Below are 22,666 nucleotides of genomic sequence, written 5' to 3'. Positions count from 1 at the left end.
CTGCTGTCTCTGAATTATTACATTCTTAAACTAAATTGCCCATCTTTTTAGGTCCCCAAGGCGGTTGAAGTTGGTAAAACCACACTAGACATGCGAGGAAATAGGATAACTGGTTAACAGCTCACTACTTAGAAGACGGAGCTCCCCCAACATGAGTAAAACTGCATGGTGGTGGAAGACCTCACATCAGAATCTTTACAAGTTCTTGAAACATGACAACCACAACTAGTCTGGTTTTATATTTTTTATTCATCTATAATGCTTTTAGAAGGAAATTATCAATCTAAGCTATCTGTCATCTCCTCCATTCCAATTCTTCCTCTACACCCCCTCACCACTATTCCCTTCCAAATCCATGTACCGCCTCTTTTTTCCTTAGAACCCACTGAGTCCACTTATGTTCTCAGTCCAATCTGTGAATGGGTGGAGGAACATCTCCTGGAGTGTAGAAGCCTCTCACAGCTGCATCCAAAAGAAAACTGACTCTCCCTCTCCAAGCAGCCACCAATTGCCAATAGCTCCTCAGCTAGGATGTACTTTTAAGAGTTCATCTCACTTTCCTGGTCTGTGAGGGACAATAATTTGTTAGATAATGCTGGGATAATTGGTTTTCAAATAGGCAATGGCCAGAACAACATCAATTGTTTGGTAACCTTCTATGCATCCAGCTGACAATCTCACCAAAGTATCCAACTGGTATGAGATATGAGCACAATGATACATGAGAATACATGTATATTTATTTGGCCATTGGGGTTTATTAATGACAAAAAGATTGAAGGGATTCTACATTCCTCATTAGCAAGTAAAGTCCTGCAGGGAGAAAGCAGTGTTGATAATCTCATGTGGTCAGTTTCTCTCTTCCACCTTTCCTCTGCTGAGGAGTCACCCAGCCCAATACAAAGCAACCTGAAGGTGCTGTCTTAGCCATTATTACTTTATCCCCTGAAATGAAAATCAATAAAATACTCAGGACAGTAGCAGACACAAAGAAATCTTCATTTCTTTCACATATCATAAACACTTCCAGTAACAGTTTAGTTTCTCTGCTGTTAACATCAAGTAATAAAATGCAAAGAGACAGAAAAGCCAGATCAGAGGGAATTCCTAATAACGGGATACCAGGTGAGAAATTTCATTTAAACATTTCCCTCAATGGAGATGGAGGCTTACATAGTTCCTTAAGAGTCATTCTGGGGCCTGGGAATGTCTCAGTTGGTAGAGTGCTTATCTGCCCCTGGGTCCAATGCTCAGCACCACATAAATGGTGCTTGCCTAGCCCTGGGTTCAGTCCTCAGCACCATAGAAACCAGATGCAGTGGCACACATCTGCAGTCCCAGCACTCAGAATATGAAGGAATAAAGATCAGGAGTTCAAGGTACATAGTTCTTAGCTACATAGTGACTTTGAGCCCAGCCGGAAATACATGAGATCCTGCCTTGAAAAATATGCCATTCTGAATATTCCCTGAAGAAATCCTATTCTGCATACCCTTCTATAAAGGGGTGCCTATGAAGGCTTCTAAAAAGAGAATGCTTTGCTGAATGAGCACTAGTAAAATCCTAATGGAGTATTAACTCATCTGGGGAGTAGCTTTCTTCAATAATGGGGCCTTCTTAGCCACAGTTTCTCATTAGAGAAAATACCCTATCTACTCTCTCAGGTAAAGGTACCACAAGAGTCAGACTGTTTATTGGGATGTTCTCATTGCTAGTAAGCTGTCACATCCTCTGTTCAGTCCAGATATGCCATGGTAGAGTTCAGTCAGCCCAGGGAAACTCAACAATAACTCAAACAATTGAGCAAAGCTGGAAATTCAGAGCCTCAGTGAGGCACCTGGAAGTTATTCCCACTGACTTGGGTAGGAGGATGATGAACTAAATAAACAGTGTCCAGTGCTGGTACCCAAACATAGCAGTCAATCATAAAGAAGTAAAACCTATTCGGAGGTCAGTCTTTCTTTTGATAGGCTTACTAGAAGAGTCAAGAAAATGATCCTGGGAGTACACCCTCTCCTTCAATTTCACAGTTGCTCTTGTCAACCCCAAACCCACCCTATAATGTTCAGAAGCAAAAAATCAGACAATACTTTGTCTTGTTTCAGCCTCACATGATGGCTCTGAGGTCTCAGCCCTTTCCTGATGGTGTCTGCGGCAGCAAATACAGTGGAGGTAGTCTATCACATTATGAGTGAAGAGGGAGCGCAATGGGTGCAAGTACTGGAAGAAGAGGAGCATGAATCCAATGGAAATCAGATAAGCAATGATAAGCTGCACAGCGATCAAGGAATGGCAGTAGTTCAGTAACACCTTGACTCCAAGGAACTTAAAAACCAAGACCATGATCACATTTTCTACCAATCTCACACTATAATGCAGTCCCATATGTCCCCAGTTCTGACCTTTGTCAACAAGGTCTCTGTCTGCCAATTTCAACTGCATGGCAGACCAGCAAGAGAAGTTGATGCCAGCATAGAGGATGGTGACAGAAATCAGTACCACCAGAGTGCCAACCCGGCTGAAATTCTTCTCAATATTGTTTGGCATTTGGGCACCACTCCTCCAGAACTTAACCCAGGGCTCAAAGAGGATGATCAAGAAGTTGAGCACTAAGAAGGGCACAGCCTTCAACTTCAAGGTGGCTGAGAAGAGCACCAGAATCACAAGGCGGGAAGTGATCTCCAATGTCCTCCAGATGGTGATACAAAGTACTTCGAGTGGCCCAAGCCGAATCTTGTAGTCATCGTACTTGATCTGGATAGCCAACATATTGCAGAGGGTAGCTCCATAGGTGACAGATATCAGGGAAAAAACTATTAACACAGCTGTAAAATAAGGAATGAGACAAAGATGCAATTAGTTGATGTTTGTGCTGAAGCCTGTATTCAGAACCAGAGGTCCAGAGACGATGGTCAGGGCTTGAACGCATCAATTAAGAGTAGACTTATATATGATCACAGCTATGCACACAGACAGCATGCAGCTGGATAAACATATTTTACAAAGACAGACGTAGGAGAATATGTTCAGCATCACAGATCATTAGAGAAATGAGAATGAAATTCACAGTGAGGGCTGGTAGTACAGCCTAGTAGTAGCACCCCTGCCTAGCATGCAAAGAATGACCACAGTAAGATATTGCCTAATACCTGTTAGGGTGGCCATTTCTTTAAAAAAAAAGTCTAACAAAGATATAGAGAAAATGGAACTTTTATACATAATTGGAATATAAATTGATATTGCCATTGTAGAAAACAGTACGAAAGTAACTAAAAAAATTAAAAACAGAACTACCATATGATCCATCAATTCCACTACTGGGTGCATATACAAAGGAGAGGAAATTGATATCTCAAAGAAATATTTGCCCTGTTGTGTTGTTCAATTGTGTAGGCCCAAATTACTCAAGGTTAAAGAATCAGATCTTGCTTTACCCAGCAGGGTTGCATAAGGGGATGATTTGACCATGGGTGTGGCTACCAGGTGTTTGGAAGGGTCTACACTTGGCTGTATCTAGGAAGGGGGAGGTCTTTTGCCTCACCCCTTGGCATTGCTATAAAAAGCCCTTTTGAATAAAGTTCTGGGCCATTGGGTATTGAACCAGGTCCTCCCAAAGCTATCCTGTGTTTCTGTCTTTCCTCTCATCAACTAGGTCTCTCTTTCTACCTAATATTTTCTTATTCCTCTCTCCTCAAGAGTACCCAGGGAAAGGTGGGGGTACGTCCCCCACATTCAGTGAAGCAAGATACATAATAGCTAATATATGGAAAAAATCTAAATGTCTATTGATAAGTGCACAGGTAAAGAAAATGGTATACATATGCTGTGGGGTATTACTCAACTATTATATGAAGGAAATTGTATCATTGCAATAAAATGGATGAATATCAAGGACATTATGCTAAGTGAAATGAGCCAGACTCAGAAATAAAAATAATGTATTACCCCATTTATAAGTGGAATCTCATAAATAAATTAGATTCAAAGAACCAGACTAGAGCAATGGTTTCCAGGGGTTAGGTGTTGAGGGAAACAGAAGGATTTTTGCCAAAGGGAACAAAACTTCTGTCACAAAATGATTAAGATTGGGAGCTCTCATGTACAGCTGGGCATTCTATTTCACACTGTGATTTTTCTGAAAGAGTTCACACACACACACACACACACACACACACGTAGTAATTACATGAAGTGATATACATATGTCAAAACTTCACATTGTAGATCAAAAACATATACACTTTGGATGAATATACAATGCAAAAGTTTAATCATAGAAACACACAAAATAAACTTTCCAAAATGAATAAGTTTTATGACTAAAACTGGGAAATCACTGACATGGGAAGGACACATGTAAAGGTGTGAGCAGACCTAACTCATGGAATGGCATTCTGAGAGAATAGTAAAGGAAAAAGGAAAAAGAAATTATCGGGAAAAATATAATCTTAGGAGACATATTAAAGTCCTTTCCTCCTCTTCCTCTCCCTCTCCCTTCCTCACCTTCCCACCCTCTTCCTCTTCCTCTGCTTCTTTTTGAAACAGGATCTCATTGTGTTTTAGTCCCAGCTGGCCTGTAAATTGAATATAGACCAAGCTGTACTCGAACTCACAGAAATCCTGCCTCTGCTTCCCAAGTGCTAAGCCACTGTACCTAAAGACTGCCCTTTCTAGCTGAAGTCTAATCTTTGATATGTATCTTCTGCAAGAAATGAGTCTTCCCCAATGATTTGCTCCAGTTGCATGTGCCAAAAACTGTAGTAGAAACCCATGAAGGCAGAAAGGACCATATCTATTTTGCTGTGTCTTTACAAGCTAAACACACTTTCTGAAATATAGTACATTCTTGATAAAGGTTTGTGGAATAATAAAGACTTATGAGTTTACAGTGACAAAATAGGTACTTAGGATTAGAAATCCTTCCTACAGCTTTGTGGAGCTTGTGGAAGTCACTGGATATCTATAGGCCTCAGTTTCCCAATCCTCTGAGCTATTATAGGGTTACTTGATTAATGACAATGCTTCACCCTCACAGTTTGGAATATACTTAAGCAATTGCAGCAGAGTGGTTAAAAAAATTTAAATCCTATTTTTTGACCCATAACATCCATATTACTGTGTGTTAGAGGAGAACCAGACATCTTCCTTATCTAGTCTAACTAAGCCTCAATTGTAGATGACATAGGTGACCCTTCCCTTTTCCTCCTTTATGTTAATACTGATTACTAAATTAATAATAATAATAATAATAATAATAATAATAATAATAATAATGATGTTAATAATTGGGAGCTCTCAAAGAAAGTGGGAGTCCTGGGGAATGCTTATGCAAAGGAAAGGTTCTTCTTCATTTATTGTTCACTCGGAAGCCTGTTGCATCAGGTGGGTCTACCCTGTACCTCTCTAATACCACAAAATCAGGAGATCCGGGGAAGCTAGAACTGTGAAGCTACATGTTCAGCTGTAAGAAAACTGAAACCTTCCCCATGAAAATCCAAAAGGAAGCACAGCTCTATTTCTAAAATCTTCTTGAGCATTGAGTAGAATGTCAGAATCCTAAAGACCCCAAATTGAGAATTGAAGTGGTTGCTCTTGGCTTTCTAAACCACTCTTGTTCCTATTCAAAAGATAGGATGCTCTTTTTTTTTTTTTTTTTTTTTTTGAGACAGGGTTTCTCTGTGTAGCTTTGGTGCCTTTCCTGGAACTCACTCTGCAAGCCCAGGCTGGCCTTGAACTCACAGAGATCCGCCTGCCTCTGCCTCCCAACTGCTGGCATTAAAGGCGTGCGCCGCCGCCGCTGCCACCACCACCCACAATATGATGCTCTTTGAGAAGCTGGTGTGATCATAGTGGGTATCTAGACATGTGGGCAATGCTTTCCCTGCAATTGGAACTCAACCATTGATAGTTGTGCTATCAAAGGAAGAAAACCTGATGCTTCCAGTAAGTGCCAAACCATTTCCATTAAATAGACTAATCACATGAGATTAAATGTTGCTATAGTCTGAAACATGGCCTCCAGAACCAGACACTGAATCTAGTCATCCCCATATACTAGTTATAGAACCTTGGGGAGGATTTACTTAACTTCTGTGTCTACCATTTATCTTTTGTAAAATGAGGATAGTAATAACCTCATAGATAAAGTTGTTGTGAAGATTAAATGAAATAAGTATATGCAAAGGGTTTAGAGAAATGTCTAGAAGCTAGTAAATTCTATTTAGCTAGCCTCTGTCTTCTGCCTCCTCCTTCTCCACCCCCCCTCTTCCTCCCTCTTTCTGAAGACCTGAATGGAGAATTGCAAAGTGGTTGCTCTTAGCTTTCTAAACTACTCTTGTTCCTATTCTCACCACTCAACATAGAATTGATTATTCATATAAAACCCCCATACCCAAGTAATTTAACTCAATCCAAAATCAGTAATTTTTTTTTTCCTTTTGTGGGTATTGCTTATTAAGATTGAGGAAATGGAGGCTGGAGAGATGGCTCTGCGGTTAAGAGCACTTAACCTTGCAGAGGGCCTGAGTTCTCTTCCTAACATCCTTACTGGGCAGCTCACAATTCCCTGTAACTCACCCCAGGAGTATCCGACGCCTCTAGCTCCGCCCTCCAAAGGTATCTGAACTCATGTGCACATACCCCCACACAGACACATATAGATACACATACTCCTAATGTAAAACACAATAGAAATAAATCTTAACGGCTAACTAGGTGGCTCAATGGTCAAGTGCACTTGCTGCTTGCTCTTATAGAGGACCCAGGCTCAGTTCCTAGCACCCCTATGGTGGCTCGGAACTACAGTGCTGCCAGGTAATCTGATGCCCTTTTCTAGTCTCCACAGGCATCAGGCACACAAATGACACACAGACAGATGTGCAGACAAACATACATAGAAAAGGTTTTAAAAGATGTGGTAATTCACAAATCGATCTCGGAAATGAATCTATTTAGAAGATTGGTATAAAAATCCTTCAAGAAAGGCGAAAATGTAAGCAGTGAATATTTTAGTATGTAAAAATTGAGTATTTCACATACGAACTATATGTTATATGTTATGCTTTTGTTCCCTGCAGTGCTGGAGATTATTGCAAGGCCTTCACCATGCTAGGCAGGCACTCTTCCATTGAGCCACAGCCACAGGCCAGTATGTATACATAGGAAAGAGGAGTCTAGAAGCGCATATACTGAATGGTTAACAGAGATCACTTTGGGTGAGTGATGCTCTAGTTTCTAGTTTATATCTATTCTATATGGTCTGAAATGTTACCAAACATCTGACAGTCCTTAGGCTTTAGCCAGGCAGTGGTGGCACACACCTTTAAACCCAGCACTCAAAGCCAGAGGCAAGTGGATCTCTGTTAGTTCGAGGCCAGCCTGGTCTAGAGAGGGAGTTCCAGGATAGCCAGGACTACACAGGGAAACCCTGTGTCTAAATAAATAAATAAATGATTAAAAAAACCCAAAATGTAGTATATTAAGATGGTAAACTTTCTTATAAAAAATTTAAAAACTCACACTCTGCTGATTTCTCACTCCCTCTTGGGGTAGATTTTTTTTTTTCATAGCTTCCCAGAAATTATCTGTGTGGATACAGTTACCTGTAGATCAATCAGTTTGCACATTTGACATTTTTAGAATGCAAACATATTTTAATTAGATGATTGCCCAACTCCCAAAATTCTCAGGAAGAAAAGCAGCATTGATTCCAGACAATGTTCCCCTCACTACTGTCACGTGTACACTTATAAAGCTTTCAAACCAACAGAACTTCATAAACAATTGTTAATGGAGAAAAGGAGATAGATCTGTCCCCTTGTGTGGGAGCTCACAAAGGTTTTCTAGTGAGATCTGAGCTTAATTTACACAACAGGGCTGCATTAGGGGATGGCTGGACCATGTGCATGATCACCAGGTGTCTGGGATGGTCTGCACTTGGCTGTACTGGGGGGAGGTCTTTTGCTCCACCCCTTGGAATTCCTTTAAAAGTCCTTTAGTAGAGACAGAAGGGGCAGGTGAGTTTTGACTCAGGCCCTCCCGAGGCTATCCTATGTTTCTGTCTCTCGCTCTTCTATATTTCTATCTACATATTCCTTCTCCCTGCTCAAGAGTACCCTGGGGGAAAAAGTGGGGGCAGGTCCCCCATACCCTTGCATTTACAGAGGACTTTGTTAAACAGGGTCAGTACTTACTAATAAAGAAATGGCCCAAGCTGTACCCACATCTGAAATAGCATCTGCCCAACCGGATGAAGCAACCTGGGGCTGGTAAAATTCATTAACAGTATTTGATCTCGACATCGACAATACTGACTCATATTTCACCCTCTGCCAGAGGGTTTACTCATCTAGGGACCTCTCCTTTTACAAGTAGGAACTTATGTCAGTGACTGCCTAGTAACTTCCTTCAGAGATCACAGAGAAAGAAGGTCAGATCTTGGACCAGACCTGACCTACCTGGATCCATCCCACACCATTTTTCTGTCTCTCCACTACCATAGGAGGAAATGATTAAATCTGTGGTTCTTTAGTGAAACTAGCTGGGCTCAACTAGAGTGCTTTTTACAAATGCAGACTCTTGGCCTTCCCATACTCTGTGATTGATTCAGGTCTGAGGAAGGAAGGTAATTTTAAAAAGACCCTTCCAAGCCGGGTATGCTAGCTCTTGGCTATACAATAGTTCTAGCACTTGTGAAGCTGAGCAGGAGAACAGCCATGAGTTAGAGATCAACCTGGCCTATATAGTTAGTTCCAGGCCAGCCTGGAATATAAGGTGAGACCCATCACCAAAAACAAAAAAGAAAAGAAAAGAACTTCCTCACATGATTGTGATATATAAAACTATTTGAGAACCTTCTCTCTAAAGGTGGCCATCTCTAAACAAAGTAAGCAACTAGCAACACAGTGTACACCTTCCAGAAAGGGACATTTTTCTTTTTCTCTGACAGCTGCTGTGGCCAAAGGGTGTGTTTGTGAAATTTTTAGTATAAACATAGCTTGTCCCAGTTTAAGAATTCTGGCAGGTCTGAGATGTCTGACTCCCTAAGTTCTAGTGCTGTCCAATGGAGCTTATTGTGATGCTGAAAGCATTCCAAACTTGTGCCATCCCAGAACACTAAGTTATTAATCAGACGCAGCTACTGGGCATTTGTACTGTGGCCATCACTACTGAGGAAGTGCACTTTCAGTGATTTTTATTTATTTGTTTATTTTTCTTTAAATTGCACACAAGGCTAGTATCCAGTATATTGGATAGTTCAGGCCTAAACTTCTAAGATTCTTGGCTTAAACAGAGCCCTCCCTTCTCTTGACCCCACTCACCTCTACCCAGGGGGACCTCTGCAGAGATCAGAGTCACATAAAGTTGATAGGTTAGCTGGGGCACTGAGCCCAAGAAGGCTTGAATCTGTGACATACGTTTGTAGGCATTACGGTGCATAGCCAAGGTCCGGATGGAGTGGCCCACCTCCCATTCTATCAGCACCTCCTGGCCATTTATTAGCATCTTCTTTCGAGTGAGGCTGACATAGGGCTCCTCTTGCCCCTCTTTCTTCCACAGTGTAAGGTACTTAATCATGGCCTCCAAACATCTGCGGGAGTAAAGCATCACGGGAACTTAGCTAAAATAGTCCCAAGAAAGGAAGGTGTCACAAAGGGAAAAATCTGGGGGAGGTTGTATTACTTTTTTGGCATTTCCTTTCTTCTGTCAATTGCTCATGAGTCAAGATTGGTCATACTTTGTACAAGTCACTTGGTCTAAGTTTTCTGTTGTTGTTGTTTTTGGTTTTTGGTTTTTGGAGACAGGGTTTCTCTGTGTAGTTTTGGTGCCTGTCCTGGATCTCGCTCAGTAGACCAGGCTGACCTCGAACTCACAGAGATCCTCCTGGCTCTGCCTCCTGAGTGCTGAGATTAAAGGCGTGTGCCACCACTGCCCGTGGTCTAAGTTTTTTCTTCTGTTTGATCACCTACTGGCCTATGAACACCATTTCAGGAATGCTTCTTTCTAGTCAAGGAATTGTTTTATCTCCTCAAAAATATGCCTGTAGTTTTTTTAAAAATGTCTCACATACAAAAGTGTTAAGAAATACTATGTTGTAAGATAAAGATGAAGGCTCCTAAATGCCCTGGTTTTCACAAGACCTTAAATTCCTAAATTCAAACATTCTTTAATAAATGCATTCAGCTTCATAAATGAGATTTATAAGTTCTGCTTTTACAAGAAAACATCTCTTTTTGAGTGCCTCTTTCTGGGGACAGATCCTTTTTAAACCTGATTCTTTCTTTATGAAGAAAATAACCTTACCAGAGCATATTACCCGTGAAGTCTTGATGACAGTCTATTTCCTGTTGTGACCTTCCCACTCCTCCCCCATCAAAATCAAAAGCTCTGGCAGCTCTGATGCGGTAAACAGAAGAGAAAAGCAACTGGTGCGCGCTGTTTTTACACCTGAGTGTGCTTCCCCCCCACTTACCCCGAAAAGAATGGAAACTTGCCTACTTTTGACAAGAATATCTGTAGTGGAAATGAAGACATCTTCTCCAATAGATTGAGGGCAGAGGCTCTATTTATCTGGCTTGCAGCTCTTACCACATAGTGGGAATTTGATAAACATTTGCTGAGCAAATGAGAGGATGAGAATGAAAAAGAGAAGAGAGGTGAGAAAAGGCGGAAGGTGAGGCTAACAGAGAGTGATTTAACAGGAAAACAGATTAAAGACAAATTCAGAATTGATGGGCTTTCTAGGCTTTGACTGTTAATAGGAAGGTTTAGACTATAAGTACTGGCTGCCATTTTCCACAGGGTGCCCTGGAATTTTTTTCATGTGTATTACTCCAATACATACCACATTTGAGCACATGTGCATGTGCGTATGCGTGCGTGCGTGCGTGCGTGCGTGTGTGTGTGTGTGTGTGTGTGTGTGTGTGTGTGTACACAAGTGCAGAGGCACACATGTGCCACAGTTTGTGTATGTAGTGATCAAAGGACAAACTTGGGTGTTGGTCCTTGCCATCCACCTTGTTTGCTGGCTGCAAGCTGCTGGGGATTTTCTTGTCTTTGCCTCCCATCTCACTGTAGGAGTACTGGGAATACAGGTCCAGCTGTCCATGGGTTCTGGGCACCTACACTCAAATCCTCTGGCTTGCACAGTAAGTGCTTTATCCACTGAGCCATCTTCCCAGCCCTGAAATTTCCATTTTCTATAGACAAACTGTAAGACCTGGGTGAGAAAAGGAAGGAAAGAAAGAAGAAATTGCAACTCTTTCACTATTTAGGGGAAAATGTCTAAGCCCATTTTCAAGCCCATCCATACTATTGCCTAACAAAATATTGGAGCAGTGACATGAAGTACTCTGTGTATGCTTCTATTCTTGTGGCTATTTTGCTAATTTAAGCAAGAGTTCTTGCCTTGCTCCTGAGCTACAGTAAACCAGAGTACATCTTCATTTCCAGGCGCATGTTTGCATTTCATGTAAGGGAGCTGTGCCCTAAAAACAGCTCCATTTGCCTGATAGCAGTAATCAAACTCTTACCTAATGAGAAAAGGAATGGGTCTTGAAAATAAGCATATACATAGTATCATTTCTGGGTTTGTAATGATTTTTCTGAAGAAGTACAGGCAACAAATGGCTGCCGAGGGAGGGAGAACCAGTCTTGAACAGGAACAGACCCCATGATAGGTTACTTTGTGGTCAATCCCAAGTGGTCAGCCTTAAACACATTCACATATGAACAACACTAAATGGGCTCAACATATGTATATATGTAGCTGGAAGTCCCACAGCGTATGTAATTTTATATTTAATATAAATATATAATACTTATATATTAAAAAATATAAATATATAATTGTTATATATCAATAATAATTAAAGAAAAGTCATGAATTTGAAAGGAGTGAGGGGACACAGAAGGAGGGACACAGTTGGCAGGGAAAGAGCTGCAAATGATATGAATACAGTTTGTATTTATGAAATTCTCAAAAATATATACAAATTTTAAATTAAAAAAACAATTACTCTTCCTACTATAGGCTTAGAGTAACCAAGGTTATAACTGTGTCTCAATCCATGTGCACTACAAGTTAAATGGCAAATCTGAAAAATAGTGACCAACACTCCATGGAGAGGAAAGTCAAAAACAGCTTAGAAGGCCACAAACAAACAAAAAAAAGGAAGTAGAAACTGAGGGCTGGGTACTTGCTAAAATTTGCATCCTCTTCAACTGCTAATTTAGTATATTGCATTTAGAACAGGAACAAAAAATGGCTGTCTTGAGTCTCTAGTGACATCTTGAAACTTCATGGTTCCAAGTTAAAGTCTTCCTTTTATAGCCAACTTGAAAAACTTAGAATGGGAAAGTACCTTTAGATCACCCAACCCAAAAGTTACACACAGCCAGCTAAGTCACATCTGGATAGTACGTATTTAGTATGGCCCATACTGCATTTTTTGCAGGTTGCCAAATTTAAAATCATGAAATGTCACATTAAACCCTGTCTTGGGAACTAACTTTTCCTCAAAAGTTAGGTCTGGCAATACTGAGTCTGAATTCCAACACAGAAATGATGGGTTAGAACTTTGAAGTGGCTGCCTCCTAGACAGGCACGTCCCAGATTCCACCTTACCATGGTATTCCATTTCTTTAACACTGAGACTTTATTTCCATTTATCAACATATGTGAGACTATTTTCTAATTCTTGACCCACTTCTTTCATTTATAGTACATGCCTAGCCCCTGTGAGCACTTGGATTTAGAACACAAGGTCTAGTCCAACCCATTTCTTTACAGATGAGGGAACTGAGGCACAAGACATTTTTAAGAGATGCCACTAAGGCCATTCAACTAGTGAATACTAAAGAGAGGACTAGACTCTTGAGCTCCTAATTCAGGCCACTGCTATCCCACATTTTCTGTGATGGAACCTAACTAGTTCCTCCTTGTTTAAAACAATACTGATAAACATTTTCCAGATTTAAGGAAATATAATTGACAAATAGAATTATATAGCTATAGATATATAGATAGGTAATAGATTGTATTAAGGGAAGTCCCATTCTTAATAAATTTCACAGAGTGTTTTGAGATCTCTAATGATGAGCTCTCTTCCTCTTGTGATTCCAACATCAACACTGTGACCCGTATTCCTCAGCTGACAGCAGATGTTTGCCTCTCTCACAGTCATGACAAACTTGGTCCATTCCTCCCTACTGATTTCATAAGTTACGCAATGTTTCTCTACCTTGAAACCTCATAGCATCCAGATGAGTCTGCGGACACAGATGCCTGTCTCCCTACAATTAAGCACATTCTCACCTTGCTCACAGCAATCTGAATGGGAGTACCTGATATACTACTGCTCTTTGCTACTAATTCCAGACGGAGGTGGACTGCCTTCCTTGGTCCTTCCAATCTGTGTACATATATTGCAGCAACATAACAGGACATAAGCAAGAGACTGCTCTACCAATAAAGAAATTGAACTTCATTGAGTTGTAGTACCAGCTTGCTACCACCTAGTACATAAAGCATTTTCCAGATGTCAAATAGCTCTAGAAATTTTGAAAATGGCAAAAAAAGCCAGCCCAAGAAGTTCAAGTTGTGAAAATTGAATGTGGGAGAGAATGGAAGTAGGAATGAATGATTATCCATTCATAACGCATCTAAAGGGCAGAATTCAAATTATAGACATTGGAGGCTAGAACTATAGCTCAGTGGAACACCACTTACTTAGTATACCCACTACCCGGGTTTCATTCCAAGTAAAGTGAAAAATCCATAGCTATAGCCCCAGAGCACAGGGTGGCCGCATTTTTTTGGTCCCATACCAGTTTCCACAACACAAACTCAGTAAAAAATTGTCTAATAAGTCATATTGGTGATATTGCTCATTGTTTTTAAATACATATACCTGCCACAAGGCCACCATGGTGGCACCCAAGATTTTAGATAAGGTTTCGGGATAGTAGACAGGGAAATCGAGTGAGAAGGAATGGAAGAATTAGATTAGAAACACAGTATCAGATTATAAATATTAGCTTCATCCTCCTCTGTACACTTTTGAAGGGGTTGGTTGGGGAGAGATTTAAAAATGCTCACCTGATAACAGGTCCCAAGAGGATTAGATGCATAAATAATGACAGTGGTCTATCTTTGGCCAGGTCTCTGTGGACAAAAATGAGGGTCAATTGAACCATAATGGATGAAAACATGAAGAAGGAAAAGGTGTATGTCATCCAGAAGGTTTCGTTATTCTTTCGATAAATCCTAACCATATACAAGGCAGACGCAGCCTCCCCACAGTACAGAAAGGTGGAGAAGAGGATACTAAACGGAAAGGTAAAGCGTGGGTTAGGCCCGCGGATGACATCTTCTCCCAGAGAGGAAACTGGAACCACATTTGGCTCCTCGGGAATTTCATAAACTCTGTCCATTGTGGAGAATCTCTTATGGTCTGGAGTTCAGAGCTCTTCTCCATCCATCCCCAACAGAGCCCGCATAGCCACTGCTGTCCAAGGATCAGTCAGGTGGACAGTGTCAAGTCGAGTTCCTGAATGAAGACCAACAAGTCAGAACAGGAGCCACCTCTCTTCCAGACTTAACTTGAGAGTCTGGAATACAGAGTCCAGAAGTATCTCTTTGAACTTCACTCTTGATTGGCTGGAATGCAATCATCAACATAGGTGCTGAGAAACTTAGACAAGCACCCCAGCACTAAGTCTGCTGTCCAATTCCAGGTGTGTGAAAAGTCAAGGAACAGCTGTTTCCACTGAGGCTTCTTTCACAGTCCCCCAGGCAGGGGAGTAGCCACTCTGGGGTGGCACATCACATAGTCAGCAGCTTCTCCTGAGGAATTCTCATCAGTGTGGCCTCTTAAGTCAGCAAAGAACTGAACGAAGGCAGAAGGGGTACAGCCTGGAGGATTCAGTTCAGTACCTAGGTACCCATCCAACCGCATCCATCCATCCAACCTGCTGCTAGATTGTGCCTATTAGCTTGCCTGCTGGCGCTGGCTCACCAGAGCGCTCCCAGGACCTGCAGGGAGGCAAGGATTCTCAGGAAGGTTCTCCAAGCCCCGCCCCTAAGCCCGCCTGGCTGGGGGCCGGAGTAATGCCACCACTGTCCCCAAGGAGGTCTCCTCGGAAAGAAACGGGGCGCGCCTTATGGAGTAGAAGAGGCGGGAGGGGTTTCTTCACCGAGACACTTTCCTACGAAAGGCACAGTTTGAGAAGTGCGGCGGGTCCTGGGCTTTGGGACCTATGGCACCTGGATGACTTGGGCGTGGTGGTGGTGGCGTGGGCCAGGCGAGTGGGAGAGACAGCTGGGGCAAAACAAAATGAGCCAGAGTTCCAAGACGAATTGCCAAGGGATGCTCCAGGTAGCTAGGCACATCAAAAAGGAGCCTGAGCCAGTCTTCCGCAACATTTCTCACCATGACCTCAGGAGCAAGGAGGGAGCCACAGCTTTCCTCTTCTCCGGGAGCGGCAGCAGGCACCCACTTCTACCCCTCCCTCCACAGCTAGCTAAAGTGGCTCGCTCCCACACTCGCTCAACCCACGCGGTTAGGCAGGTGTGTCTCCCTTGGCCGCAGGGTTGAACTTCCCCAGGTCCTATTGCCCTCCAGATAATATCAGAAAAGTGGGAACCTAAGAGGGAATTGGGTCAGAGTTTCCTGCCCAGGTAAGACTGTATGCAGCAAAGGGAAGAGTGAGTCAGAGAGAGAGATCAAAACTCACAGCCAGCCCACAGACACTGAAAGCACATATATGCCTTGATTTCTGCTCTTACAAAATGAGGCCAGGACAGAAGCTTCACAGTAAACTTTTAGGTCTTTGGTTAAAAGGCTCTGAAGAGGGGCCGGATTCTAAACAGACTGGCAAAGAGCCAAGAGAGATGTTAGGGAAAATGGAGAGGGGTGTCTTAAATAGCTCTTAAAATTGCCTGGATTTTTAAAGGCAATCCTCCCCCACCTCAGTGAGCTTTTGTTTTCATGCTTCGTTTGCATAATCCTAAACCCCAAGGGAAAAAGGAAAACAGCTGCCTCTGGGTGATATCAATGTAGCACCCTCTGCCAATCTCCTTCTACCACAGGAAGTGAGCAAAAAGGAATCCATGGGAGGAGTGGCCAGAGAGCAGCCACCAAAAGGATGAATGACCTCAAGGCTGATTTAGTCTTTGTTATTTATGGTGTGTGTGTGTGTGTGTGTGTGTGTGTGTGTGTGTGTGTGTGTGTGTGTGTGTGTGTAGCTCTCTCAATTGTCACCTCCTTTCCCAAGAGTCAACTGGAGGGGGGCAGATTCCCCTTGGAAAGCTTGTCCTCTGAAGCGCAGCTGCCCCTGGTCTAGCAGCTGGCCTGGGAGGCTCATCCTTCCTCTTTTGTGGTGACACTATTGAGATCAACTTCTTAAAAACTGTTGATGGCTTAGAGGACGGGTGCTCCACCAGTGGGACACAGCACAGAATCTCTTTGCACTGTTTTCCTTTGCTATTTATTTTTCTTTGGGGGCTTTGTCATTGTGTTTGTTTGTTTTTTGAAACAAGATCTCACTATGTAGCCCTGGCTGGCTGGCTGGCTCACTCTGTAGACCAGGCTGGCCTCAGACTCAAACGCATCTATCTGCCTCTGCCTTCCAGGTGCCGGGATTAAAAGTATGTCACCTGCTTTAGCAAACAGTTTATAAGGAGGATTTCAGGCAGGATGACCGATTTATCCACTTCACTAGAATAGGGTGAATTAGTCATCCAAACACAAAAAAGCAAAGCTATCAAGATTGTAGCATAAAATTGCAGTGTTCTTTCTGCCTTCTGCCCCATGCCTTAACCACTCCCCCAATACATAGCTCCACAGTCTTCCGATTTGGGTCCCAAATGACTAGTTGGCCTGTCTGACAACCAAGGCTATCTGTAATCACTACGGCTTCTCTATAATTTGAGTCACCCACGCTGCCATGCCACACACCTTTTACACCAGTCCAGCAGGTTTGCTCACTTAGCCATACTCAGCCTGCTCACCTCCACTTCTGCGCCTTGTAGATGCCATTCACAGCTCGCTTCATCCCTCTCTCCATTAGTCCCAGCTCTAATCTTTCAAGGGTCACCTCTAACCCTGTCAAGCCGTGTGTAACTCCCTCTACCCTCATTTTCTTTTCTTGTGCTGTCTGTACACATACTCTCTTGAATGAGTCAGTCCTCCAACTCTGTTTGCTCTGCCTTCCCAACAGGAGTGTGAATATAAGGAGAATGCCTAAGGAATGTCTAGTGTGACTCTCAATGACAGTGATGATGAACAAGGGGATGATGAAGAGTCCTCCCGGTTACTTCCTCCATGAAGTCAGGCAGGACTCAATCAGACTCTACTCCAAATGCTGTAGCCGTAGTCATTATGGCTAGGGCACAAAGTCTTTCAGCTGAATGTGCAGTCTTAGTCACCAACTCAGCTCCCAGAGGATGTCTGTCAGTCCATGGATCTGTCCCTTCTCAGGCAGACTTGGGGTTTTGGTTGGTGTTTTGTGTGTGTGTGTGTGTGTGTGTGTGTGTGTGTGTGTGTGTGTGTGTGTCAGCATGACATTTTAGTCTCAAATTATGAATTATTTCAAGTGTATTCATTTTTATGTCCCAACTTAATTATTATAGGATCTTAAGGGTAGGACTCCTGTTATACTTTCATTGGATTCCCCGCCCCCAGGGCTATTATAAACCTGTAAGTTTCCTGCCATCTGATTCCTCTCATCAACCAGCTTCTCTCTTTTCAGTCTTAAGACTCTCTGGCGCTCTGGGTCACTAAATCCTTTGGTCTCTTATTTCCCTGTTCCTTTGCCCTACTGGAAGAAACTAACTGAGAACATCACTGTCTCTAATATTCTTAGGTCCATCGGTATGTCAGTTTTCCTATTGCTATGATAATATACCCAACAAAAGCAACTTAAGGGAAGAGGGGTTTATTTTGGCTCACAGTTCCAGGGATACAGTCCATGACGGCAGCAAGAGCAGGGGGCAGCTGGCCACAGAGCAGCTACAGTCAGAAAGCAAAGAGTGATAAATGTCCACATTCATCTCACTTTCTCCTTTTTATTCAATCCAGGACCCCAACCATAGAATGCTATCATCACCCACAGTAGGCAATTCTTTGCACCTCATTAACTTTATCTTTATAATCCCTCACAGGCAAAACCAGAGACTTGTCTTCTAGGTTAATATAGATCCTATTAATTTGACAACCAAGATTAGCTATCAGTCAATTTCTATGGTCAACTCTAGTCTTAGGACAAGGGACACTGAAAATGTTGATAGTCATGAGACTTTCAAGGTCCCCAAAGCCCTTCCTCACTAAAAGCACAAATCTCTACAGATCTCTCAAGAGGTAGTTAAGTAAAAGAGCTAGTTAATGGCCATCTCCTGTGACCAGATTGGTGCCTAGCCCAATTGTCATCAAAGAGGTGTCATCCAGCAACTGATAGAAACAGATACAGACCCACAGCCAAACATTAGGTGCAGTTCAAAGAATCATGCAGAACAGGAGGAAAAAGATTTTAGGAGTGAGAGAGGTCAAGGACACCACAGGAAGGCTCACATAATCAACTGACCTGGGCTCATAGGGGCTTGCAGAGACTGAACCAACAACTGCAGAGCCTGCATGGGACTAACCTAGATACTCTGCATATATGTTACAGTGGTGTAGCTTGGTCCTCTTGTGGGACTCCTAACAGCAGGAACAGGGGCTGTCTCAGACTCTTTCACTGGCTCATGGGATCCTAGTCCTTATACTGGGTTGCCTTGGCAGCCTTAATACATAGTAAGGTACTTAGTCTTATGGCAACTTGATAGGCCATGTTTATTGATACTCATAGGAGACCTGCCCTTTCCTGGATGGAGACAGAAGAGGAGGAGATTAGTGGATGAGAAAGGGTAATGAGGGAGAGGGACTGGGAGGGGAGGCTGTGGAGGGGGAGGCTGTGGCTGGGATGTAAATAAATAGATGAGTAAAAAAAAGAGCTAGTTAAGTGAAGCTTATATATGGTCCTCTGAATTCTAGGTTGTGTTTCAGGGTCTATTTCCCCTTCTGTAAAGCACCAGAAATGTGAAAAAGGGGCAGGCTGAAGATATGGCTTCTTATCAACATCTAACTCCCAATTCAGCATGAAAAAAGACTGAGTCTACAAGTCACCTTGTCTAAAAGGTCTTGGCATTTTCACAGTACTGAGAACTCCTCAAACTACGTAATGCTGGGGAATAGTGTTGAACATTCCAAGCAGTTGCAGCTAGAAGAAGAATGTTCATAAGCCTTCCAGGAGCTGTGCTATAAGGGCAGTAGATGGTACCCACAAGGGAAGAATTGAGGGAGGAGAGTAATCAGCAGTGGGTGGCTGATAGAGCACTCATAGAATACTAGTCTCTGGGAGGTGATGGGTAGACAAAGCCAATAGCTAGAATAGAAGGATGGCTTCCTTCTATAGAATGCTCAGTTTGGGCTTCAGGATCCGTAAACGAGATCTAAGGCAAAAATCAATCATGTATCCTCTAGGACTTGTTTTTTTTTCTTTATTTTTTTTCTATACACTCTTTAAGGAAAAAGACTCTGGCTTTTCAAAGTATAGCCTATTCCCTCATTAGTATCACTCAGAGATAGGACCTGAGCCTGAAATCAAAACACAAGTGTGGTCACTCTACAACCTCACCCCTGGCATTTTACTTTTTAAAAAATCTACTTATAATGGAAAAAAATTAGTTAAAGTGAACATCTAAATTAGCTTTGAAGAGAAAGAAATGCTTTCACAAAATGTAGCATGGAAATAGGGATGATGTTGCCAGGCAGCTGGCAAGCTCTATTTACATTGCCTGGTGGAAGTCAGTGAGGAGAAAATACATAATGGATATTACTTATTTTTAAAATAATAACTCTATAATATAATTCACATGCCATAATATAGCATATAAAGTGCCAGTTTAGAAGTCTCAGTACAAAGCCATTTATTCATTACAATAATCTAGTTCCAGAATATTGCATCACTCTCCCAAAGAAACCCATACCCATTAAACACCCATTCCACATTTAACTTCTCTTAGCCGAAACAACCACTAATCTACTTTCCTTCTCAATGTATTTGCCTATCGTGGACTGTATCCATTCCTTTCTTTTGCCAATAGAACTATACCACAGATTCAGTGAATTATGAAGAAACTCCACTTTGGCTATTGATTCTAACTGGAAGGAGGTGGGCATATCTGGTGATGGCTTCCTTGCCAGTAGTGTTCTAAGTGGCACAGGTGATCAAATTGCAAGAGAGAGAGGGTGCGCATGCAGTTGTGTGTCCTCCTTCCTCCCTATAAAGCAACAAGGAATCCATCCATCATGGATTTAGAAAAGGGCTTGGTGCAGCTAAGACTGCTGTGGTCATCTTACACCCATTCCAAAAAAGGATAGTCCATCTTTATTATCCTCTACTCCTTTATTGGAAGGTATGACAGCTATGGAGATTGTTGTGGATGTTTGCAAGCCCTTAGTAGGGACCTGGATCAGAGCTGAATTAAACTCTGCACCCACTCTTGCCAGAGGCTGGTAGCCAAAGATGGGAAACTTTCTTCTTGATAGCTTCCTGAATGTATGTAAGTAAAATTAATCAAGAAGAATGACCTCAGACAGGCACAGTCTATTTATTATATCAAGAAGGGGGAGTTGGAGAGGCCCACAAAGGTTTCCTAGTGACATCTGAGCTTGCTTTACCCAGCAGGGCTGCATTAGAGGATTGTTTGACACATGTATGGTTACCAGGTGACTGGAAAGGGTCTACACTTGGCTGTGCTAGGGGAAAGTCTTTTGCTCCACCCCTTGGCATTCCTATAAATAGTCCTTTAGAAGAGACAGAAGGAGCTGGTGGATAAAGATCCACAAAAACAATGACCACTGATTTACTTATCCCTTGTGCCAAGTACCCTACAACACCTTTTAGATATATTAACCATGATTAGGAAAGAGCTAGTACTATAAATCCAAAAAGTTTTGAAATCTGAAACCTTTTGAACAGCAGAAGCATTTAGAATTTTGAAACATTTTGAATTTCAGATTTCAAGATTAGAGATGCTTAACTGGTAAAGTCTACGTAACTATTACAAAATCAGAAAAACTATGAAACATGCCCAAGTATTTCAGCTGAGATGCTGGTAGTCCTGGGACCATTATTGCAGTGACTTTGAACACATCAAATGAACTTCTTTGAACTTCAGATCCCGCACCTTGAAATGGAGATAGTGCAGGGGGAGTATCTCTCGTGTTTCAAAATTCTAAATGCTTCTGCTGTTCAAAAGGGTTTTGTGGTTAAAACGCCAGTGAAGCAAAGATGTGCATGAGTATCCCAGCACTCCTACAGTGAGACAGGAGGTGTTCGTAGGACAATCACCTGGGAGCTCACAGGCCAACTCGTCTGGAGTACGCAGTGCAGCAGCAACAGACACAAGAGAGACCTTGCCCCAACACGGTGAAAACAGAAACACTGGTAAGTGGATGAGAGTGTGGACCTGAACCTGACCTCCTGGGCACTTCCCAGTCATGTCTGACTGGATCTTGGCAACAGCAAAGAAAGATGACTTTTCAGGAGATGCAAGTCTATTCTACATATTGGCAAATGTAGGAGAGGGCTCAAGGAGGATGAGCATTGAGAAAAGGCAAGGGTTTTAAGATTTCATTAGACATGCTGAATGATATTTACATTTGAGATTTATCTTCTGCGTTCCCTTCTTGGTGTACTAGGAATAGGAATAAAAGCTAAAGAAAATCACTTTTTGTGCTCAGGATGCTCATTTCAGTTCAGAACAATGTTTACAGGGAGAGTATGTAAAGGATCGGTGCAATGGTGACAGCTGGCGCAGACTCTCTGCTCCTATCCACTGGAATTTTCTATGATATGGAAATGTTCTCTACCTGCATTGTCTAATTACACATGTGCCTGCTGAGTACTTCAAGTGTGACTAATGTGATCGAGGAATTGAGATTTTAATTTTACTGGGTCCTACTTAGCTTAAATTTACATAGCCACATGTCATAATGGATAGTGCAGCTCTCACTGCTCATGGGAAATCTGTGAGGCTAATTAGGGAAATAAAGCATGCACTCTTGAGATCAGTTAAATATCAAAAGAATTGGCATCAGACAGAAGAAGCTTAATTGTTCTGGAAGGGGAGAAAAAGCTCGAGAATTTGAGTCTTACAGAGCAGCAGAAATTTGGGCTTGACCTAAAGGGATGGATGGTGTTGGGATAGGAGAAAACAAGGCAGGGAACTTTTCCAGCTAGGTTGGAAGAGGTGGATCAATTCGTGGAGGCAGAACCACCCGCACGCCCATAGATTTGAGTATAATAACCATCCTAAAATAGAGAATCGATCCTACAAGTTAGTTGGTTTGGGAGCAGGTCAGAGGCAGGCTGATAGAGCTGTCTTGGGAAGCTTAAGAAAGCGGGAAGGTGTACACTCTAACAGTTGGAGCAAGGAAAGCAGAGAGCTTTGTGTTCGGCTATGTGCTTCGAAGTTGTTTTTACTTTTCTGACTAACATCCTTGGAATTGTTAAACCGATCACTAAAGTTTCTTAACAAGCCGTATTTTCACTTTCAATACAGTTTTCTGTTTTCAGTGACTAGGACCCAGGAAGCAGAGCCTGACTTCCTGGGTTCAAATCT

General features: G+C 42.3%; 2 protein-coding genes across 3 annotated transcripts in view; one reads left to right on the top strand and one right to left on the bottom strand.

The window, feature by feature from the left end:
• Positions 1–718: 718 nt before the first annotated feature.
• On the bottom strand, positions 719–15,602 carry Xkrx (XK related X-linked). Its single transcript, XM_006986421.4, has 3 exons — positions 14,099–15,602; positions 9,321–9,589; positions 719–2,825 (listed from the first exon to the last, which is right to left on the bottom strand). The coding sequence occupies exons 1-3, from the start codon at positions 14,431–14,433 to the stop codon at positions 2,080–2,082; spliced, it is 1,350 nt and encodes a 449-aa protein (XP_006986483.1). The 5' UTR covers positions 14,434–15,602; the 3' UTR covers positions 719–2,079.
• A 5,718-nt stretch (positions 15,603–21,320) lies between these two features.
• The window catches only part of Arl13a (ARF like GTPase 13A), a 33,304-nt gene continuing 31,958 nt past the window's right edge, over positions 21,321–22,666 (top strand). For both annotated transcript variants that reach the window (XM_076562210.1, XM_076562208.1), the window contains exon 1: positions 21,321–21,489. The gene's annotated coding sequence lies outside the window, so the exon portion shown is untranslated. The remainder of the gene's footprint in view (positions 21,490–22,666) is intronic.

Source organism: Peromyscus maniculatus, chromosome X (assembly GCF_049852395.1).
Source record: "Peromyscus maniculatus bairdii isolate BWxNUB_F1_BW_parent chromosome X, HU_Pman_BW_mat_3.1, whole genome shotgun sequence".
Lineage (NCBI taxonomy): Eukaryota > Metazoa > Chordata > Mammalia > Rodentia > Cricetidae > Peromyscus > Peromyscus maniculatus.
Note: the sequence above shows the minus strand (reverse complement) of the source record. Positions and strands in the feature narration are given on the sequence as shown.

Coding starts and splice junctions, on each gene's coding strand:
- Xkrx (XM_006986421.4), bottom strand. CDS start 14,433: ATGGACAGAGTTTATGAAATTCCCGAGGAGCCAAATGTGGTTCCAGTT. Junction 9,590..14,098: donor CTCTTGGGACCTGTTATCAG/GTGAGCATTTTT, acceptor TTACTCCCGCAG/ATGTTTGGAGGCCATGATTA. Junction 2,826..9,320: donor AGAGGTCCCCCTGGGTAGAG/GTGAGTGGGGTC, acceptor CTTATTTTACAG/CTGTGTTAATAGTTTTTTCC.